We start from the raw sequence: 19,530 nt of genomic DNA on the forward strand, positions 1-19,530 counted from the left end.
CATATCGATGTTAACGATATGCGCCTATAATTTAGTGAATTACTCCTACTGCCATTCTCGAACACTGCCTGGTGTAACCGGGGAAACCCTGCAGTCTTTGGGCACGGATCTTTCGTCGAGCGAGCAGTTGTATGTGATTGTTAAGTGTTGTGCACATAGTTCCGCGTAGTCAGGGCGTACACAACTTTCCCACTAGAGCGCGCCCCGCTAAGCACAACAGCGCAGGTGCACCGCTCGTCCGTCTCCGCACTACGAGATGGCGCTGCCATAGAGACGGACCAAATTCTGCTTTCGCCTATCCGCGTATTAATATGTAACGCAGCCAATGAGATTGCTGCTAATGTAGAACCTTTTCTCCTCGCTGATCACACTCGCCCAGTGATACATGAATGCGCGAGGTATTATAACGAGTGTACAGACCTCCGATTAGTGGTGGTGGTGGTGGTTAGTGTTTAACTTCCCGTCGACAACGAGGTCATTAGAGACGGAGCGCAAGTTCGGGTTAGGGAAGGATTGGGAAGGAAATCGGCCGTGCCCTTTCAAAGGAACCATCTCGGCATTCGCCTGAAACGATTTAGGGAAATCACGGAAAACCTAAATCAGGATGGCCGGAGACGGCATTGAACCGTCGTCCTCCCGAATGCGAGTCCAGTGTGCTAACCACTGCGCCACCTCGCTCGGTCCGATTAGTCAGTCTGCATTTGTCTGCACCAGTCTGCATTGGTCTGCTCCAGTCGGTACCAGTCTACATTTGTCTGTGCCAGTCTATAGTCAAGATCCAGTGTGCGCCTAAAAGATTACCATATTCCTGTAGATAGCCATGAAGATAAATATATAGACACTTCTGTCAAGTATCAGAGATATATGTGAGAATCACATTAACGTACCAATACCAACGGAACTTCAGATTGTCAATTGCAAATAGCATCCAGCACCAAGTTAAGTAATTTTTATGCTTGTTACTATTTTAATAAATGTGTATGAAAATTAATCAAGTTCTGTTTAAAGTTGGTCACCGTCAATCTGCTACTCTAAGTGTGCAAGTGGAATTTCTATCGTCTGACCTAGCGGCAGAAGATAAACACGCCACGATAAGACCACGTGACATATCGCTGACACTCGCCTACCTCGTTAGGGCGACAAGTCAAATAATCTGATGGTGTGTGTACTGAAGGTCTTACAGTACGCACACCACATTAAGTTTGGAGCTATTGTATCGGCGTACTCTGAAAGGACAGAATAGAAAAGAAATCTGAGAAGAGGACACTGTGTGAGGTTAGTGGCTGCGGGCTGCAGAGGCGTACGCACCCGTGTACAGGGCAAGCGTGGACGCAGTCGGCAGCGATTCGGCAGCTCAGAGCCGTGGCGAACTCGAAGGGCTCGTCGACGGTGAGGCGGCGGAGGCCCTCCAGGGCGCCGCCACACCCACCCCCGCCTGCGGGCGGGGGCGGCCCGCGGAGCCAGTCCTGGGGCAGCAGCCGCCCCACGGCGGCCAGCCAGGCCGGCGGCGGCTCCAGCCCCCGGCAGTCCTCCGCCACCGTGAAGGACCAGCCTGCGCAGCGCCGCCAGATTAGATTAGATTAGTACTTGTTCCATAGATCATAAATACGACACTTCGTAATGATGTGGAACGTGTCAGGTTAATAATACAAGATATTACATTAGACAAAATATTACATGACACTCAATAACTTTTTTTTTTTTTTTTTTTTTTTTTTTTTTTTTTAGTTTGGGAAGTTACCCACTTACTATATCCAAAAATTCATCTAATGAGTTGAAGGAGCTACCATTAAGAAAGTCTTTTAATTTATTTTTAAGTCCTATATGGCTATCTGTCAGACTTTTGATCCTATTAGGTAAGTGATCAAAGACTTTTGTGGCAGTATAATTTAGCCCCTTCTGAGCCAAAGATTTAACCTTGAGTAGTGAAGATCATCCTTTCTCCTAGTATTGTAGCCATGTACACTGATATTACTTTTGAATTCGTTCGGATTGTTAATAACAATCTTCATAAGTGAATATATATATTGTGAGGCTACAATTAATATTTCTAGCTCTTTAAATAAGTGTCTCCAGGATGATCTTGGATGAGCTCCAGCAATTATTCAGATTACACGCTTTTGTGCAATGAACACTCTTTTACCCCAGAATATGATGCCATACGAAAGCAGAGAATGAAAATAGGCGTGGTAAGCTAATTTACTCAGATGTATATCGCCAAAATTAGCAATGACCCTAATAGCATAAGTAGCTGAACTCAAGCGTTTCAGCAGATCCTCAGTGTGTTTTTTTCAGTTTAACCCCTCATCAATGCATACACCTAGAAATTTTGAATATTCTACCTTAGCTACCGATTTCTGATCCAAGTCTATATTTATTAATGGGGTCATTCCATTTACTGTGTGGAACTGTATACAGGGTGTTACAAAAAGGTACGGCCAAACTTTCAGGAAACATTCCTCACACACAAAGAAAGAAAATATGTTATGTGGACATGTGTCCGGAAATGCTTACTTTCCATGTTAGAGCTCATTTTAGTACTTCTCTTCAAATCACATTAATCATAGAATGGAAACACACAGCAACAGAACGTGCCAGCGTGACTTCAAACACTTTGCTACAGGAAATGTTCAAAATGTCCTCCGTTAGCGAGGATACATGCATCCACCCTCCGTCGCATGGAATCTCTGATGCGCTGATGCAGCCCTGGAGAATGGCGTATTGTATCACAGCCGTCCACAATACGAGCACGAAGAGTCTCTACATTTGGTACCAGGGTTGTGTAGACAAGAGCTTTCAAATGCCCCCATAAATGAAAGTCAAGAGGGTTGAGGTCAGGAGAGCGTGGAGGCCGTGCAATTGGTCCGCCTCTATCAATCCATCGGTCACCGAATCTGTTGTTGAGAAGCATACGAACACTTCGACTGAAATGTGCATGAACCACATGTTGTGTCGTACTTGTAAAGGCACATGTTCTAGCAGCACAGGTAGAGTATCCCGTATGAAATCATGGCAGTGAATCGAGGAAGTACAGTACACACTGACGAAACTAAAATGAGCTCTAACATGGAAATTAAGCGTTTCCGGATACATGTTCACATAACATCTTTTCTTTATTTGTGTGTGAGGAATGTTTCCTGAAAGTTTGGCCGTACCTTTTTGTAACACCCTGTATACTGTGTTTTGTCAAAGTTTAATGAGAGCCCATTTGCAGAGAACCACTTAATGATTTTCTGAAAAACATCGTCTACAACTTCACCAATTAATTCTTGTCTGTCGGTTGTGATAGCTATACTTGTATCATCGCTCGCCCACAGCTCTGCCCACTGACTGCTCCCACAGCCTTCCCTTCACTGCGCCGGTCCACATCGACACCGGGACTGTCGGTATTTCTACAAATATTGCGCATCCCGTTATATTTATATTTAAGAAAGTATCGTTATCAACCGTCGATGTATTGAATAGACATCGATATCTCGGTATACTCACAGGAAAAAATTATCGACGTACTGGCCAAAAAAATATCGGTTGCACATTGTAAATATGCTGCCCGACTTAGTCAATTTAAGAATTGATTTTTTATACTTACTTACTTTCCGTGTACGGAACCAGACTTCCAAAAATCGGCAGCCAATATGGCCTTGTCATTTGCCTCCCATAAGTCATTCATTGTGCAGGACTGGTCTAAATATGGACAGATAAGCAGGTGTTGAGGATCCTGGACAGAATCCCACAGACAGAGAGTGTTCTCATTCTCTTTTAGGAAACCCCATTGCTGCAGGTTTGTCTTGCACTTTGGCACTTCTACCCTCATACGGTTTAGGGTTCTCCAGACTGTGTATTGTAGGTCTCCACCAGGCGCCAGTTCTTCTTTTACATCTTTATGGGGGTCGATTTCCCAACTTTTCAAACGATTCTCTGCAGCCGACCCTTCCAGGGCTCGGGAACGTGACAGGAAACTCTTCCTCGAACAAAGCCGTCGGTCAGCAGGCTGGTGTCCATATAAAGGGTGACGCATGTCCTTTTCTTGCTTGGTTTTTTCGGCTTCGGCAGCGATGTCACGTATGATTACGTACATCTTGTGCACTGGGGTTGGCCTCAAGCATCCGGTAACAATCCGTGCCATTTCATTCACCGCGACATCAACTTTTCTCGCCTGTGTTGATGCAGACCATACTGGAGCGGCGTATTCCGCGGCTGACACACTGAGCGCAAGGTCTGAAGTTCTCAGGAATTTTGGCTTTCACACCCCACATCCGCTGGTTAGTTTCTTGATGATGTTGTTTCTAGTTGAGACTTTTTTCCTTGTGGCATTACAATGATGTTTATAGGTCAGCGTGCGATCCAACGTGACACCAAGATATTTGAGCGTTTTCCAATGCTCGAGACGTTCACCTCTCCATATTACATTTAATTCACGATTTGCCTCCCTGTTCTTTAAATGGAATGCACAGACCTGAGTCTTGGAAGGGTTCGGCCTTAGGTGGTTCGCCTCATAATACTGGGAGAGAGCTTCCAAGGTACTGGTTAATTTCTCCTCTACATCCATAAAATTGTTACCTTGGGCTGCAACTGCAGTGTCATCGGCATACATAAATTGGCGCGTGATGATTTGGCACGGGTTGGTCATTTGTATATATATTATACAGAGCTGGGGCGAGGACACTTCCCTGAGGTAGGCCATTCCTCTGATTTCTCCACCTGCTCTTCTTGCCCTGGAGACAGACGAAAAATCTCCTATTATGCAAGAAATTACCTCAGTGATGTTAAATGGTAATCTCTTGTCACATTATATACTTTCCTAAGGAGCCTCCGATGGTTTACAGTGTCATATGCAGCTGAAAGGTCTATGAATGCCACTCCCGTGATCTCTTTCCTCTCAAACCCATCCTCGATATGTTGGGTCAAGTTAAGGACTTGACCGCAGCACGATTTGCCTGGTCGGAAACCTGCCTGCTGTGGGATGATCTGTTGTTCCAAGACGATTTCTATGCTACTTAGCGTCAGGCGTTCCAAGATCTTAAAACAGTGACATAAAAGAGACACAAGTCGGAAGTTTTTTGGATCATCAGACTCCTTTCCTGGTTTCAGAAGTGCAACCACTTGGGCTTTCCTCCACATCTTTGGAATATGGAGCCTTTCTACCCATGCGTTTATCAAATGTAGCAGCCACTGTAGGGTATTACTGCCAAAGTTTTTAATTTGCTCGACTCTAAGTTCATCGATACCAGGAGCTCTGTTAATTTTCAGGCTGGAAATGGCTGCAGTAAGTTCTGACACTGTAAATGGTGCCTTGAGTTGATGATTCCCCTCTGCCGGATCTCGTGCTAATGGTTCCTGGTACGTTCTGCTTTGGGTTTTGCCATTTGTTATTAGATATTCTGTACACCAACAAGCTAGCAGCCTGCTTGTCCCTCCCTAGAGCGAGAACTGGCAGGAAGACGATGCACGTTCACCCTTGGCGATAGCCACTTTGCTAGCAATGGTGACACCAGTAGAGTAAAATATCTCTGGAGTGAGCATTGCGTTCTGGCGTGCTGCGCATGTTGTCAACATTAAACCAGGATTGTCACGTGTTTTCGGGACTTCGTGGTGCATGTGTGCTTTCCGCAGAGTTTGAAGTTTATAATATCAAGAGTTTTTTTTTGTGTTTTCACCGTTTGTTGATAGTGTAATAGCGATGGTGAATTACTGTTGTTGCTACGGATGCAAAGAAAAATATGTGAAAGGAGGGATAGTAACTTTTCATGGATACTATGTTTAAAAATTTCGAGACGCATTATAATTAAGGCTTGATTCTGTAAACCTATTTTTCTACGATTTTATGACTATATAATAGATATTACGGCTCGTACAAAAGCTTACAAACAATCGCTCCCTCTTGTAAATTTGCTAGTGGAACAGGAAAGGGAATGGTTAGTTGTTTCAGCAAATACTATCCTCCATGCATTTATCAGTGACTTGTCGATTATGTGTATAGATTTGAAAGACGGGAGACAGATAAATTCAATAGAGTGCGAGTCTGTAATTGTCTTCGTATAATATGTGTGTCCAAACCTTTTTGTTTACTATAAAGTTACAGTAGGAGACCATGTTAAGTGTGTCTAGGACATGGAGAATGATTACTCGTTGTTCATCCTTCGGTAAACTAAAATATAATGGGGATGTTTGCAAGACAACAACCACCTGCACGAGCAGTTTGACGACGTTTGCAGCAGCACGGACTATCAGCTCGGAGACCGTGGCTGCGGTTACCCTTGACGCTGCATCACAGACAGGAGCGCCTGCGATGGTGTACTCGCCGACGGACCTGGATGCACGAATGGCAAAACGTCATTTTTTCGGATCAATCCATGTTCTTAAACTTCCTGGCAGATTAAAACTGTGTGCCGGATCGAGACCCGCCAGGAAGTTTCATATCAGCGCACACTCCGCTGCAGAGTGAAAATCTCATTATGGAATCCATGTTCTGTTTACAGCATCATCATGGTCGCATCCGTGTTTGGCGACATCGCGGTTAACGCACATTGGAAGCGTGTAATCGTCATCGCCATACTGGCGTATCACCCGGCGTCATGGTATGGGGTGTCGCCATTGGTTACACGTCTCGGTCACCTCTTGTTCGCATTGACGGCATTTTGAACTGTGGACGTTACATTTCAGATGTGTTACGACCCGTGGCTCTACCCTTCATTCGATCCCTGCGAAACCCTACATTTCAGCGGGATAATGCACGACCGCATGTTGCAGGTCCTGTACTGGCCTTTCTGGGTACAGAAAACGTTCGACTACTGCCCTGACCAGCATATTCTCCAGATCTATCACCAATTCAAAACGTCTGGTCAATGGTGGCCGAGCAACTGTCTCGCCACAATACACCAGTCACTACTCTTGATGAACTGTGGTATCGTGTTGAAGCAGAAAATTAGGAGGAGTAATTTTGTCCCCACAAAATATTCCAAAGTATGTTCAAATCACTTTCAAGAGGGCTGTTTAGACATAGAGAAATTTGGACGTGTGTGGCTGAAGGTAGGTGCTATACCAACTATTTTCAATTTTCCACGGCACCTACTACCAATTTCTGCATTCAGCTTAAATACATTTCCTGCATAAATCAAATAAAAAACTCAATAGTGTAGCTAATCAAAGTACACATTCATCTTCTTTGGTGTACTTTGCCTTCAATTTATTTTCTTCACCATTTGATTAAGAAGCGTAAAATATTGGTAAACATGCTCCCAAACTCTTTCATTTGTGTCACTTTCCACTTCCCTTAATGGTGTTATATGGGTTGACTGTTACATGACCAACTGCATTTACTTTAGAGTACATTTATTCTCCGATCGCCTTTTTCCCCCTTCTCACTCAGTCTACTATGTATTTAATAAACTGGGAGCAAGTACGTAAAATGCGTTAAATAAACACTTCAAATGTGTCACCAGTATGAAAAATTGTGCTTTAGGTCGCAAAAACGAGAAATAAATACTCAGAAATAGAAGAAAAAAAGGACGAGTGAAGGGATATAATCGCTAATGTGTGTCAAATTCGGTATTATTCGGACACTTGCAAAAGTACTAGCGTACTGTCAAGGCGTTTTGCAAGACTATCACTGCAAAAATGTACGTCAGGCTCTGTAATACTATAAAGTGCCGTATCGTACCGAAAACTACCAAAAATCGAGTGCACCTGAACTGTGACACCTATCGCAAAGAAGGAGAATGCAATATCACTTGCCCTTAAAAGTTACGTAGCTGGTTTATTCCTGGTATCAAATGGATACTGTTAAAATGTCCGCGCAACATATATAAATAATCCACGACACGTACGAAAAGAATCCGTCTGTACTAGGGATGTAGTGACATTCGAAATGTACTGGGCGCTAGTCGAACAAACACACGACGTCCCGAGAACACATGACCAGGCCGGCAATGTATGGTGACAACACAAAATCTGTTCTGCGCATGTGAATGCTCACTCCAGAGACATTTACTCTATGGTGACACCATTTGGTGGCACAATAAAAGACATCCCATTGGTCCGTCGTTCGATTTCGTCATATATCGACTTGTCTGGAACACTCCATGTCGACTTCCCTGTTTTTCCCATTTCTGCAAACGCCAGCGACCCAGCAGTTGTAGTGTCAAAATTGATGGTAAAGTTAAAAGTTGCAGTTTCTGTTGGTATCGCCGAGCGCCCATGAGCTTGTCATTTCCCCTCACACGTCTCCACCCACCACAAGGACAAATGTTGTGATTTAGATTTTTATTCATCATTTTCAGCTGTTGTTTTTGAAGAATGCGGATGTGAACAAGTGACACACTAGTTGCGCCAAAAATTATTTTTGCTATTCTTCACATCGGGTAACTCGTTTTTCCATTCACACCACCAAGTACAGTGCAATCGGACTTCTCCTTCGTGCCACCTATACTTGCTTCACACAGTCAAAGATAAAGACTGGACGTGATGAAAGCTCAAAAAAGCAGGCAGACCCCTTCACAATTTCAAAAGAACAACTTCAAATATTTATCGAATTCTGCGAAATAAATCTACACCACTAGCCATTAAAATTGCTACACCAAGAAGAAATGTAGATAATAAACGGGTATTGATTGGACAAATATATTATACTAGAACTGACATGTGATTACATTTTCACGCAATTTGGGTGCATACATCCTCAGAAATCAGTACCCAGAACAACTACCTCTGGCCGTAATAACGGCCTTGATACGCCTGGGCATTGAGTCAAACAGAGCTTGGATGGCGTGTACAGGTACACGCCATCTTCTTCTTGTCGGTTGGGTTTCGCGTCTGTAGCACGTCATCTTCGTGGTGTAGCAACTTTAATGGCCAGTAGTGTAATATGAAACAAAAACAGCTACACTCTTTTTTTGGTATTTCAATATCAGTGAAATACAGTCTCGCTGTGAATATCGATATTCAACTGAAACAATGTTAGTGTATCGATATATCGATGTTTTATCGGCTAAATCGACACTACTAGCCACCGTAATCATTTATTTCCTTGCAATGTGCACTGTGTATGTAGACTGCGGACCTAGAAATGACAGAGAGGCTTCGTCTCGCCCTCAGTGGTTCACAACTCCACAACAGGCCACAGCAGTCCACCCACCCCAGCGCCGCCCCACACCGAACCCAGGCTTACTGTGCAGCTTGGCCTCCAGTGGACCCCCCCCCCCCCCCCCCCCCCCCCCTGGGAACGTCTCATACCAGACGAGTGTAACCCCAATGTTCAAGTGGTAGAGTAATTATGGTGTACAATCACGTGGAGACAGTGTATGCGCAGCAATCGCCGACACAGTGTAACTGAGGCGGAAAACAAGGGTAGCGAGCCCGCACTCGCCGAGGCAGATGGCAAACCGCCTTACAAACCATCCACAGGCTGGCCGCCACACTGGAGCTCGACACCAGTCTGCCGCGCGGCTAGCCGGCTGGGCATTTATTTCCTTACTCGCTGTTTTCTTTCAGTCTGTTGTCTGTGTAGAAGAATAGATGGAATGGAGCACGTAAATTGACACGAATATAGCGCATAATTTTAACATAATTTCAGATTTGTCGGTAACAAGCCGGCCGTAGTGGCCGACCGGTTCTAGGCGCTACAGACTGGAACCGCGCGACCGCTACGGTCGCAGCTTCGAATCCTGCCTCGGGCATAGATGTGTGTGATGTCCTTAGGTTAGTTAGGTTTAAGTAGTTCTAAGTTCTAGGGGACTGATGACCTCAGAAGTTAAGACCCATAGCGCTCAGAGCCATTTGAACCATTTTTTTTTTCTTTCTTTTTTTCGGTAACAATTATTTCCCGGATTATAGTTCAGTGGGGGGGGGGGGGGGGGGGGGGTGGGCGCCGCTTCGGGCAGCTGCCGCTGCGCTGCTTGTCGCCCGTGTATCTTGAGGAGGGGGGGGGGGGGGCAGCAGACACACTCGCTTCACTGCGTGGGCGGCCCATCTGCCGCCTCTCACCAACGATTTTGAAGAAACAGGCACTCGGTGACAAAATTTGGTTCTCGCTCTCTCATACCTGTACTCGCCATACTCTCCAGTTTCATGATGAACTGTCAATCATTGGCAGCATCTTATCTTGGATGAAGAGTCATCTTCAGATGTAGAAGAAACCTCGGGTGTGCCCCTGTGGAAATGTGTTGTTGTTGTTGTTGTACGTTAACGACCTTGCAGGCTATATTAACAGCAAAATCTGGCTTTTTGCAGGTGATTCAATTACCTTTAAGTGGGGTAGGACGTCAAACGGGCCGACTTGGAACAGGAGAGGCACCACAGGACATTTTAATTTCCACTGTCTATACTTTCACAAGTAAATTCATAAAACTTTGTCAGCATGACCAGGAAGGATTCAGGATTCACACTTGTAGCATCAGAAGTTCAAAAACATAACAAAATAATTTTTTTTACATTTGAAATTTCATCATTTTTTTCACTTACTATTGGCTGCATTTGTTGCTACAGGTACACTTTTCTTCATAAGTAAGAGAGACTGTTCGATGAATTTTGCACAGCATACAAACCATACTTACAGGTGTCTGAAACACTAGAATCTATTTAATTTATGAAAAAATTAATGGGCTGTTACGTTTTAAACTTTATGTTTAGAAAAAAAATCAAATTTTGTAGTTAATTATCTCAATTTTACCACAGTTTTAATAGATTTGGAAAATTCTAGAATTTCATACACCTGTAAGTATGGTTTGTATGCTGTGCAAAATTCATCAAAGAATCTCTATTACTTGTGAAGAAAAATGTACCTATAGCAACAAATGCAGCCAACAGTAAGTGAAAAAATGATGAAACTTCATATCTAAAAAAAAATTATTTTGTTATGTTTTTGCACTTCCACTGCTATGAGTGTGAATCCTGAATCGTTCCTGGTCATACTGACAAAGTTTTATGAATTTATTTGTAAAAGTATAGACAGTAGAAAATTAAATGTCCTGTGGTGCCACTGCTGCTCCAAGTCAGCCCGTTTGACGTCCTACCCCCCTTAATGAAGTACTATCTGAGAGAAGCTGCATAAATATTGAGTCAAATCTCGATAAGCTTTCAACGTGGTACAGAGATTGGTAACTTGCTCTAAATATTCAGAAATGTAAGATGTTGCCCTTCCCAAAACGAAAAAAACGTAATATCGTATGACTAAAATATCACTGAGTCACTATGGGAATCGGCCAACTCATGCAAACACCTGGGTGTAACATTTTGTACGGTTACGAAATGGAATGATCACATAGGTTCAGTCGTGGGAAATGGAGGTGGCAGACTTCAGTCCATTTGTAGAATACTGGGGAAGTGCAATCAGTCTACGAAAGGGATTGCTTACAAATCACATGTGAGGACGGTTCTAGGACATTGCTCAAGTTTGTCGCACCCGTAGCAGATGCTATTAACAGAGGATATTGAACGTATACAGAGAAGGGCAGCACAGCTTTGTTCAAGCCGTGGGACAGTGCCACAGAATACTGAACGAACTGAATTGGCACACTCCTGAAGACAAACGTAAAATAAATTGAGAAAGTCTATTAAGAGCCAGCTTTAAATGATTACTGTAGTGAAATACTACAGCTCCCTACGTATCGCTCACAGGGGTATAGAGAGGATAAGATTAGAATAATTACTGCACGGATTCAAACAATCTTGCTTCCCGTGCCCCATGCGCGAATCGAACAGGAAAAAGCCCTAATAACTGGTACAATGGGACGTATCCCCCGCCATGCATCTCACAGTCGTTTGCAGAGTATAGTTGGTGATTTCACTTATGGTCGTAGTTATTGTGCTATTTCAGAATTTACTAACCTACTGCAAGAATTTCCAAAAGTTTGGATTGAAAAACTGGAGTCGCTATGAGTTTGCATTTGGTGCATGTTAGCTCGTATATTTTTGTATATATGGAAAGTAGCTAATATACTGAAGTAGAAGGATCACCAATACACTGGCGGAAAAGAAAATACCAACACAAAGAAGGAGTTGTGCATTATAAACGAAAGCCGACAGGTGTGTTTCTGCGTCTGAAAGATGGTGTCTTTTCAGATTGCGCCACAGTCGCATAAGCGTGGCGCTAGTAACGTTAGTTACCTCTGCTATTGGGTGTGATGAATTGATGTTAGTCAAGAATGCCTTTCAAAAATGGTTCAAATGGCTCTGAGCACTATAGGACTTAATATCTGAGGTCATCTGTCCCCTAGAACTCAGAACTACTTAAACCTAAGGACATCACACACATCCATGCCCGAGGCAGGATTCGAACCTGCGACCGTAGCAGCAGCGCGGTTCCGGACTGAAGCGCCTAGATCCGCTCGGTCACAGCGGCCGGCAAGAATGCCTTTAAGGAGACAAAGATGCCATTATCAACGTCTTACTGAGTTTCAATGAGGCTGTATGGTTAATGCTACGCGAAGCTCGATGTTCCGTCTGTGATACTGCAAAAAGACTTAGCTGGAAAGTACTCACTGTGCATTATTCCTAACAGCGGTGGTCACGAAAACGTACAGTCACAAGAAGATTGAGCTCCAGACAGGCACGCGGCAGTATCAAGAGGGACGACCATCGTCTTCGGCGTCTGCACCAGGAGTCTGAGCAGCAGTTGGCTCCACAGTGACACAACGAACTGTTAGGAACCGGTTGCTTCAAGAACAGCTGCGAGCCAGCCGCCTTGTAACGTGCACTCCACTGAACCCAAGCCACCGCCATTTGCGACTTAATTAGTGTCAAGGGAGAGCTCATTGGACGGCAGGTTGGGGTCTGTTGTGTTTTCTCATGAGAGCTTCTTGTCCCAGTCGGTGCCAGTGATGGCCGTGTTTTGTTTAGGACTTCGCCAGCTGAAGACCTGCAAGCAACCTGTCTGCGTGGTAGGCACAATAGACATATACTTGGAGCCATTGTCTGGAGTGCGATTTCGTGTGACAGCAGGAGCACTCTCGTCGTTATCCCACGAACTCTGGCCGCAAATTTGTATTCAGTCCGGTGATTCGATCTGTTGTGGTGCCATTCATGAACAGCATTCCAGGGGGTGTTTTCCAACAGGATAACGCTCTACCACATACACCTATTGTAGCCCAATACGCTCTACAGAGTATAGACATGTTGCTTTAGCCTGCTCCATCACCGATCTGTCTGTGATCGAGCACATATGAGACATCATTGGACGACAGATGCAGTGATATCCACAACCAGCAGTTATTGACCGACCCAGTGTAACAGATGTAAGTAGGCTGTTTAGGTTTTTATATTGGTAACGCCACGTAGCGCTCTGTATGAAAATCACTGGCTGTGCTGTGTGCAGTCTGTGGCTGGTGGGCATTGTTGAAATAGTCGCTATTCTAGTGTTGGGCAGTTGGCTATTAACAGCGCGTAGCGTTGCGCGGTTGGAGGTGAGCCGCCAGCAGTGGTGGATGTGGGGAGAGAGATGGCGGAGTTTTGAAAGCGGATGATCTGGACGTGTGTCCATCAGAGGCAGTAAATTTGTAAGACTGTATGCCATGAACTGATATATATATATTATGACTTTTGAACACTATTAAGGTAAATACATTGTTTGTTCTTTATCAAAATCTTTCATTTGCTGACTATGCCTATCAGTAGTTAGTGCCTTCACTAGTTAGAATCTTTTATTCAGCTGGCAGTATTGGCGCACGCTGTATTGCAGTAGTTCGAGTAACGAAGATTTTTGTGAGGTAAGTGATTCATGAAGGGTATAGGTTACTGTTAGTCAAGGCCATTCTTCTGTAGGGATTTTTCAAAGTCAGATTACGTTGCGGTAAAAATATTGTGTGTCAGGTTAAGCACAGTCATTTATAATTTTTCTAAGGGGACGTTTCACAGACAAGGATCTCCATCCCACAAATTGACACCCGGGACCTGTACAACACATTGCATGCACGTTTACATGCTTTCAGTCAACATTTTGGAACTTACACTGGACATTAGTGTACTTTCCCTTCACATTTGCGACGGGCTTATCTCGCACTTAAATCAGCCTGTGATCTTGCAGTGTTAATCTCTGAAATATGTTACCAAAGCAGCCCATAAAGTTCATTACTATACAGTAATTATTATTTGGTGGTGCGATTTTTCTTCTGTCAGTGTATTGCCGGCCGGTGTGGCCAAGCGGTTCTAGGCGCTACAGTTTGGAACCGTGCGACCGCTACGGTCGCAGGTTCGAATCCTGCCTCGGGCATGGATGTGTATGCTGTCGTTAGGTTAGTTAGGTTTAAGTAGTTCTAAGTTCTAGGGGACTGATGACCTCAGAAGTTAAGTCCCGTAGTGCTCAGAGCCATTTGAACCATTTGACAGTGTATTGACAATCTCTCTGTTCAACCTGTTCTCACACACCCGGACTCAATAAAGGGGCATAGACGGTTAATTTACAGCCTTTCCCAATCGTACTTCACGATGTCTTCTCAATCGCAAAAGGCTGCGCAAAGTATATTCATATAAAAATTTGAAAATTAAGAGCAGTTTCCCCCTACGAAACATACACTATGTGATCAAAAGTATCCAGAAACCTGGCTGAAAATGACTTACAAGTTCGTGGCGCCCTCCATCGGTAATGCTGGAATTCAGTATGGTGTTGGTCTACACTTAGCCTTGATGACAGCTTCCACACTCGCAGGCATACGTTCAGTCACGTGCTGGAACGTTTCTTGGGGAATGGCAGTCCATTCTCCACACGGAGTGCTGCACGGGGATGAGGTATCGATGTTGGTCAGCGAGGCCTGGCACGAAGTCGGCGTTCCAAAACATTCCAAAGGTGTTCTATAGGATTCAGGTCAGGACTCTCTCGAGGTCAGTCCATTACAGCGATGTTATTGTGTAACAACTCCGCCACAGGCCGTGCATTATGAACAGGTGCTCGATCATGTTGAAAGACGCAGTCGCCGTACCCGAATTGCTCTTCAACAGTGCGAAAACAAAAGGTTCTTAAAACATCAATGGAGGCCTGTGCTGTGATATTGCCACGCAAAACAAAAAGGGGTGCAAGCTCCCTCCATGAGAAACGCGACCACACCATAACACCACCGCCTCCGAATTTTACTGTTGGCACTACACACGCTGGCAGATGACGTTCGCCGGCCATTCGCCATACCCACACCCTGCCATCGGATCGGCACATTGTATACCGTGATTCGACACTCCACACAACGTTTTTCCACTGTTCAATCGTCCACTCTTTACTCTCCTTATTCCAAGCAAGGCATCGTTTGGCATTTACTAGCGTGATGTGTGGCTTTTGAGCAGTCGACCATGAAACCCAAGTTTTCTCACCTCCCTCCTAACTGTCATAGTACTTGCAGTGGACACACGCTGGGCTCGCATTGGGGAGGACGACGTCCGGCCATCCTGATTTAGGTTTTCCGTGATTTCCCTAAATCGCTCTAGGCAAATGCCGGAATGGTTCTTTTGAAAGGGCACAGCCGACTTCCTTTCCCGTCCTTCCCTAATCCGATGAGACCGATGACCTCGCTGTCTGGTCTTCTCCCCGAAACAACCCAACCCCTTGCAGTGGATCGTGATGCAGTTTGGAACTCCTGTGTGACGGTCAGGATAGATGTGTGCCTACTTCACATAACGACCGTCTTCAATTGACGGCGGTCTCTGTCAGTCAACAGACGAGGTCCACCTGTGTTGTACGTGTTACTTCACATTTCCACTTCACTATCAGTGGACCTAGGGAAGTTTAGGAGTGAGGAAGTCTCGCGTACAGACGTATGATAAGAGTGACACCCAATCACCTGACCATGTTCAAAGTCCGTGAGTTCCGCAGAGCACCCCATTCTGCTCTCTCACGATGTCTAATGAGGTCGCTGATACGGAGTACCTGTAAGCAGGTGGCTGCACAATGCATCTAATACGAAAAAATGTTTTTGGGGATGTCCGGATACTGTCGATCACGTAGTGTAGTGCCCCTTTGACAGCCTTAGAACGTTTCATCTGTCTCTGTCACAGTACGTGGAAACAATGCTGCTCCTCAGTAGTTCAAAACTGCACAGGTGTGCGAATCCGTACTGTGCGCAGACGTACAGTACTGGTAAATCACTCATTGGAGAAGTATGTGCCGAAAAAGTGGGTTACGGACGGAAAAGACCCACCGTGGTTTAACAGCGCAATTCGGAGAATGCTCAGCAAGCAAAGACAGTTGCACTCGCGGTACAAGAAAGATCGGGAGAATGAGGACAGGCAAAAGTTAGTAGAGATTCGTGCTGCTGTATAAAGAGCGATGCGCGAAGCATACAACCACTACCACCGTCATACCTTAGCAAAAGATCTTTTGAAAACCCAAGGAAATTCTGGTCTTACGTAAAATCGATAAGCGGGTCGAAAGCTGCCATCCAGTCACTCACTGATCAGTCTAGCCTGGCAACGGAAGACAGCAAAACAAAAGCTGAAATTTTAAATTTAGCATTTGAGAAATCTTTCACGCAGGAGGATCGTACAAACATACCGCCGTTGGAGTCTCGTACAGATTCCCGTATGGAGGACATAGTGATAGACATCCCTGGGGTTGTGAAGCAGCTGAATGGGTTGAAAATAAATAAATCGCCAGGTCCTGATGGGATTCCAATTCGGTTTTACAGAGAGTACTCTACTGCATTGGCTCCTTACTTAGCTTGCATTTATCGGGAATCTCTTGCCCAGCGTAAAGTCCCTAGCTACTGGAAAAAAGCGCAGGTGAAGCTTGTATATAAGAAGGGTAGGAGGACGGATCATCAAATTTACAGACCAATATTCTTAACATCAGTTTGTTGCAGGATTCTCGAACATATTCTCAGTTCGAATATAATGAATTTCCTAGAGACAGAGAATTCCTGTCCATGATTCAGCACGGCCTTAGAAAGCATCGCTCTTGCGAAACGCAACTCGCCCTTTTTTCACATGATATCTTGCGAACCATGGATGAAGGGTATCAGACGGATGCCTTATTCCTTGACTTCCGGAACGCGTTTGAGTCGGTGCCCCACTGCAGACTCCTAACTAAGGTACGAGCATATGGGATTGGTTCCCAAATATCTGAGTGTCTCGAAGAATTCTTAACAAATAGAAACCATTACGTTGTCCTCGATGGTGAGTGTTCATCGGAGCCGGCCGGAGTGGCCGTGCGGTTCTAGGCGCTACAGTCTCGAGCCGAGCGACCGCTACGGTCGCAGGTTCGAATCCTGCCTCGGGAATGGATGTGTGTGATGTCCTTAGGTTAGTTAGGTTTAATTAGTTCTATGTTCTAGGCGACTGATGACCTCAGAAGTTAAGTCGCATAGTGCTCAGAGCCATTTGAAGTATTTGTTCATCGGAGGTGAGGGTATCATCTGGAGTGCCCCAGAGAAGTGTGGTAGATCCGCTTTTGTTTTCTATCTACATAAATAATCTTTTGGACTGGGTGGGTAGTAATGTGCAGCTGTTTGCTGATGATGCTGTGGTGTACGGAAAGGTGTCGTCGTTGAGTGACTGTGGGAGGATAGAAGATGACTTGGACAGGATTTGTGATTGGTGTAGAGATTGCCAGCTAACTCTAAATATAGATAAATGTAAATTAATGCAGATGAATAGGAAAAAGAATCCTGTAATGTTTGAATACTCAATTAGTAGTGTAGCGCTTGACGCAGTCACGTCGATTAAATATTTGGGCGTAACATTGCAGAGCGATATGAAGTGGGACAAGCATGTAATGGCAGCTGTGGGGAAGGCGGAAAGTCGTCTTCCGTTCATTGGTAGAATTTTAGGAAGATGCGGTTCATCTGTAAAGGAGACCTCTTACAAAACACTAACACGACCTATTCTTGAGTACTGGTCGAGAGTTTGGGATCCCTATCAGGTTGGATTGAGGGAGGACACAGAAGCAATTCAGAGGCGGGCTGGTAGATTTGTTACTGGTAGGTTTGATCATCACGCGAGTGTTACGGAAATGTTTCAGGAACTCGGGTGGGAGTCTCTAGAGGAAAGGAGGTGTTCTTTTCGTGATTCGCTACTGAGGAAATTTAGAGAACCAGCATTTGAGGCTGACTGCAGTACAATTTTACTGCAGCCAACTTATATTTCGCGGAAAGACCACAAAGATAAGATAAGAGAGATTAGGGCTCGTACAGAGGCATATAGGCAGACATTTTTCCATCGTTCTGTTTGGGAGTGGAACAGGGAGATAAGATGCTAGTTGTGGTACGAGGTTCCCTCCACCACGCACCTTATGGTGGATTGCGGAGCATGTATGTCTATACAAGGGCGATGTACTCGAGGACAATATTATGGAAATGGGAGAGGATGTAGATCAAGATGAAATGGGAGATACGATACTGCGTTAAGAGTTGGACAGAGCACTGAAAGACCTGAGTCGAAACAAGGCCCCGGGAGTAGACAACATTCCATTAGAACTACTGACGTACTTGGGAGAGCCAGTCCTGACAAAACTCTACCATCTGGTGAGCAAGACGTATGAGACAGGCGAAATACCCTCAGACTTCAAGAAGAACGTAATAATTCCAATCCCACGGAAAGCAGGTGTTGACAGATGTGAAAATTACCGAACTATCAGTTGAATAAGTCACAGCTGCAAAACACTAACACGAATTCTTTACAGATGAATGGAAAAACTGGTAGAAGCCGACCTCGGGGAAGATCAGTTTGGATTCCGTAGAAGTACTGGAACACGTGAGGTAATACTGATCTTACGACTTATCTTAGAAGAAAGATTAAGGAACGGCAAACCTACGTTTCTAGCATTTGTAGACTTAGAGAAAGCTTTTGACAATGTTAACTGGAATACTCTCTTTCAAATTCTAAAGATGGCAGGGGTCAAATACAGGGATCGAAAGGCTATTTACAATTTGTACAGAAACCAGATGGTAGTTATAAGAGTCTTGGGGCATGAAAGGGAAGCAGTGGTTGGGAAGGGGTGAGACAGGGTTGTAGCCTCTCCCCGATGTTATTCAATTTGTATATTGAGCAAGCAGTAAAGGAAACAAAAGAAGAATTTGGAGTAGGTATTAAAATCCAGGGAGAAGAAATTAAAACTTTGAGGTTTGCGATGACATTGTAATTCTATGAGAGACAGCAAAGGACTTGGAAGAGCAGTTGAACGGAATGGACAGTGTCTTGAAAGGAGGATATAAGATGAACATAAACAAAAGCGAAACGAGGATAATGTAATGTAGTCGAATTAGATTAGGAAAAGAGAGACTTAAAGTAGTAAAGAAGTTTTGCTATTTGGGGAGCAAAATAACTGATGATGGTCGAAGTAGGGAGGATATAAAATGTAGACTGGCAATGGCAAGGAAATTATTTCTGAAGAAGAGAAATTTGTTGACATCGAGTATAGATTTAAGTGTCAGGAAGTCGTTTCTGAAAGTATTTGTATGGAGTGTAGCCATGTATGGTAGTGAAACATGGACGACAAATAGTTTGGACAAAAAGAGAATAGAAGCTTTCGAAATGTGGTGCTACAGAAGAATGCTGAAGATTAGATGGGTAGATTACATAACTAATGATGAAGTATTGAATAGAATTGGGGAGAAGAGG

The 19,530-nt window shown here is 44.4% G+C and overlaps 1 protein-coding gene across 1 annotated transcript in view; it reads right to left on the bottom strand.

Annotated features, from left to right (window-relative positions):
• The window catches only part of LOC126413243 (uncharacterized), a 161,767-nt gene that overhangs the window by 78,644 nt on the left and 63,593 nt on the right, over positions 1-19,530 (bottom strand). The window contains exon 3 of the mRNA XM_050083143.1: positions 1,309-1,552. Within this exon, the coding sequence (XP_049939100.1) occupies positions 1,309-1,552 (244 nt within the window). The remainder of the gene's footprint in view (positions 1-1,308; positions 1,553-19,530) is intronic.

Source organism: Schistocerca serialis, chromosome 7, assembly GCF_023864345.2.
Source record: "Schistocerca serialis cubense isolate TAMUIC-IGC-003099 chromosome 7, iqSchSeri2.2, whole genome shotgun sequence".
Taxonomy (NCBI): domain Eukaryota; kingdom Metazoa; phylum Arthropoda; class Insecta; order Orthoptera; family Acrididae; genus Schistocerca; species Schistocerca serialis.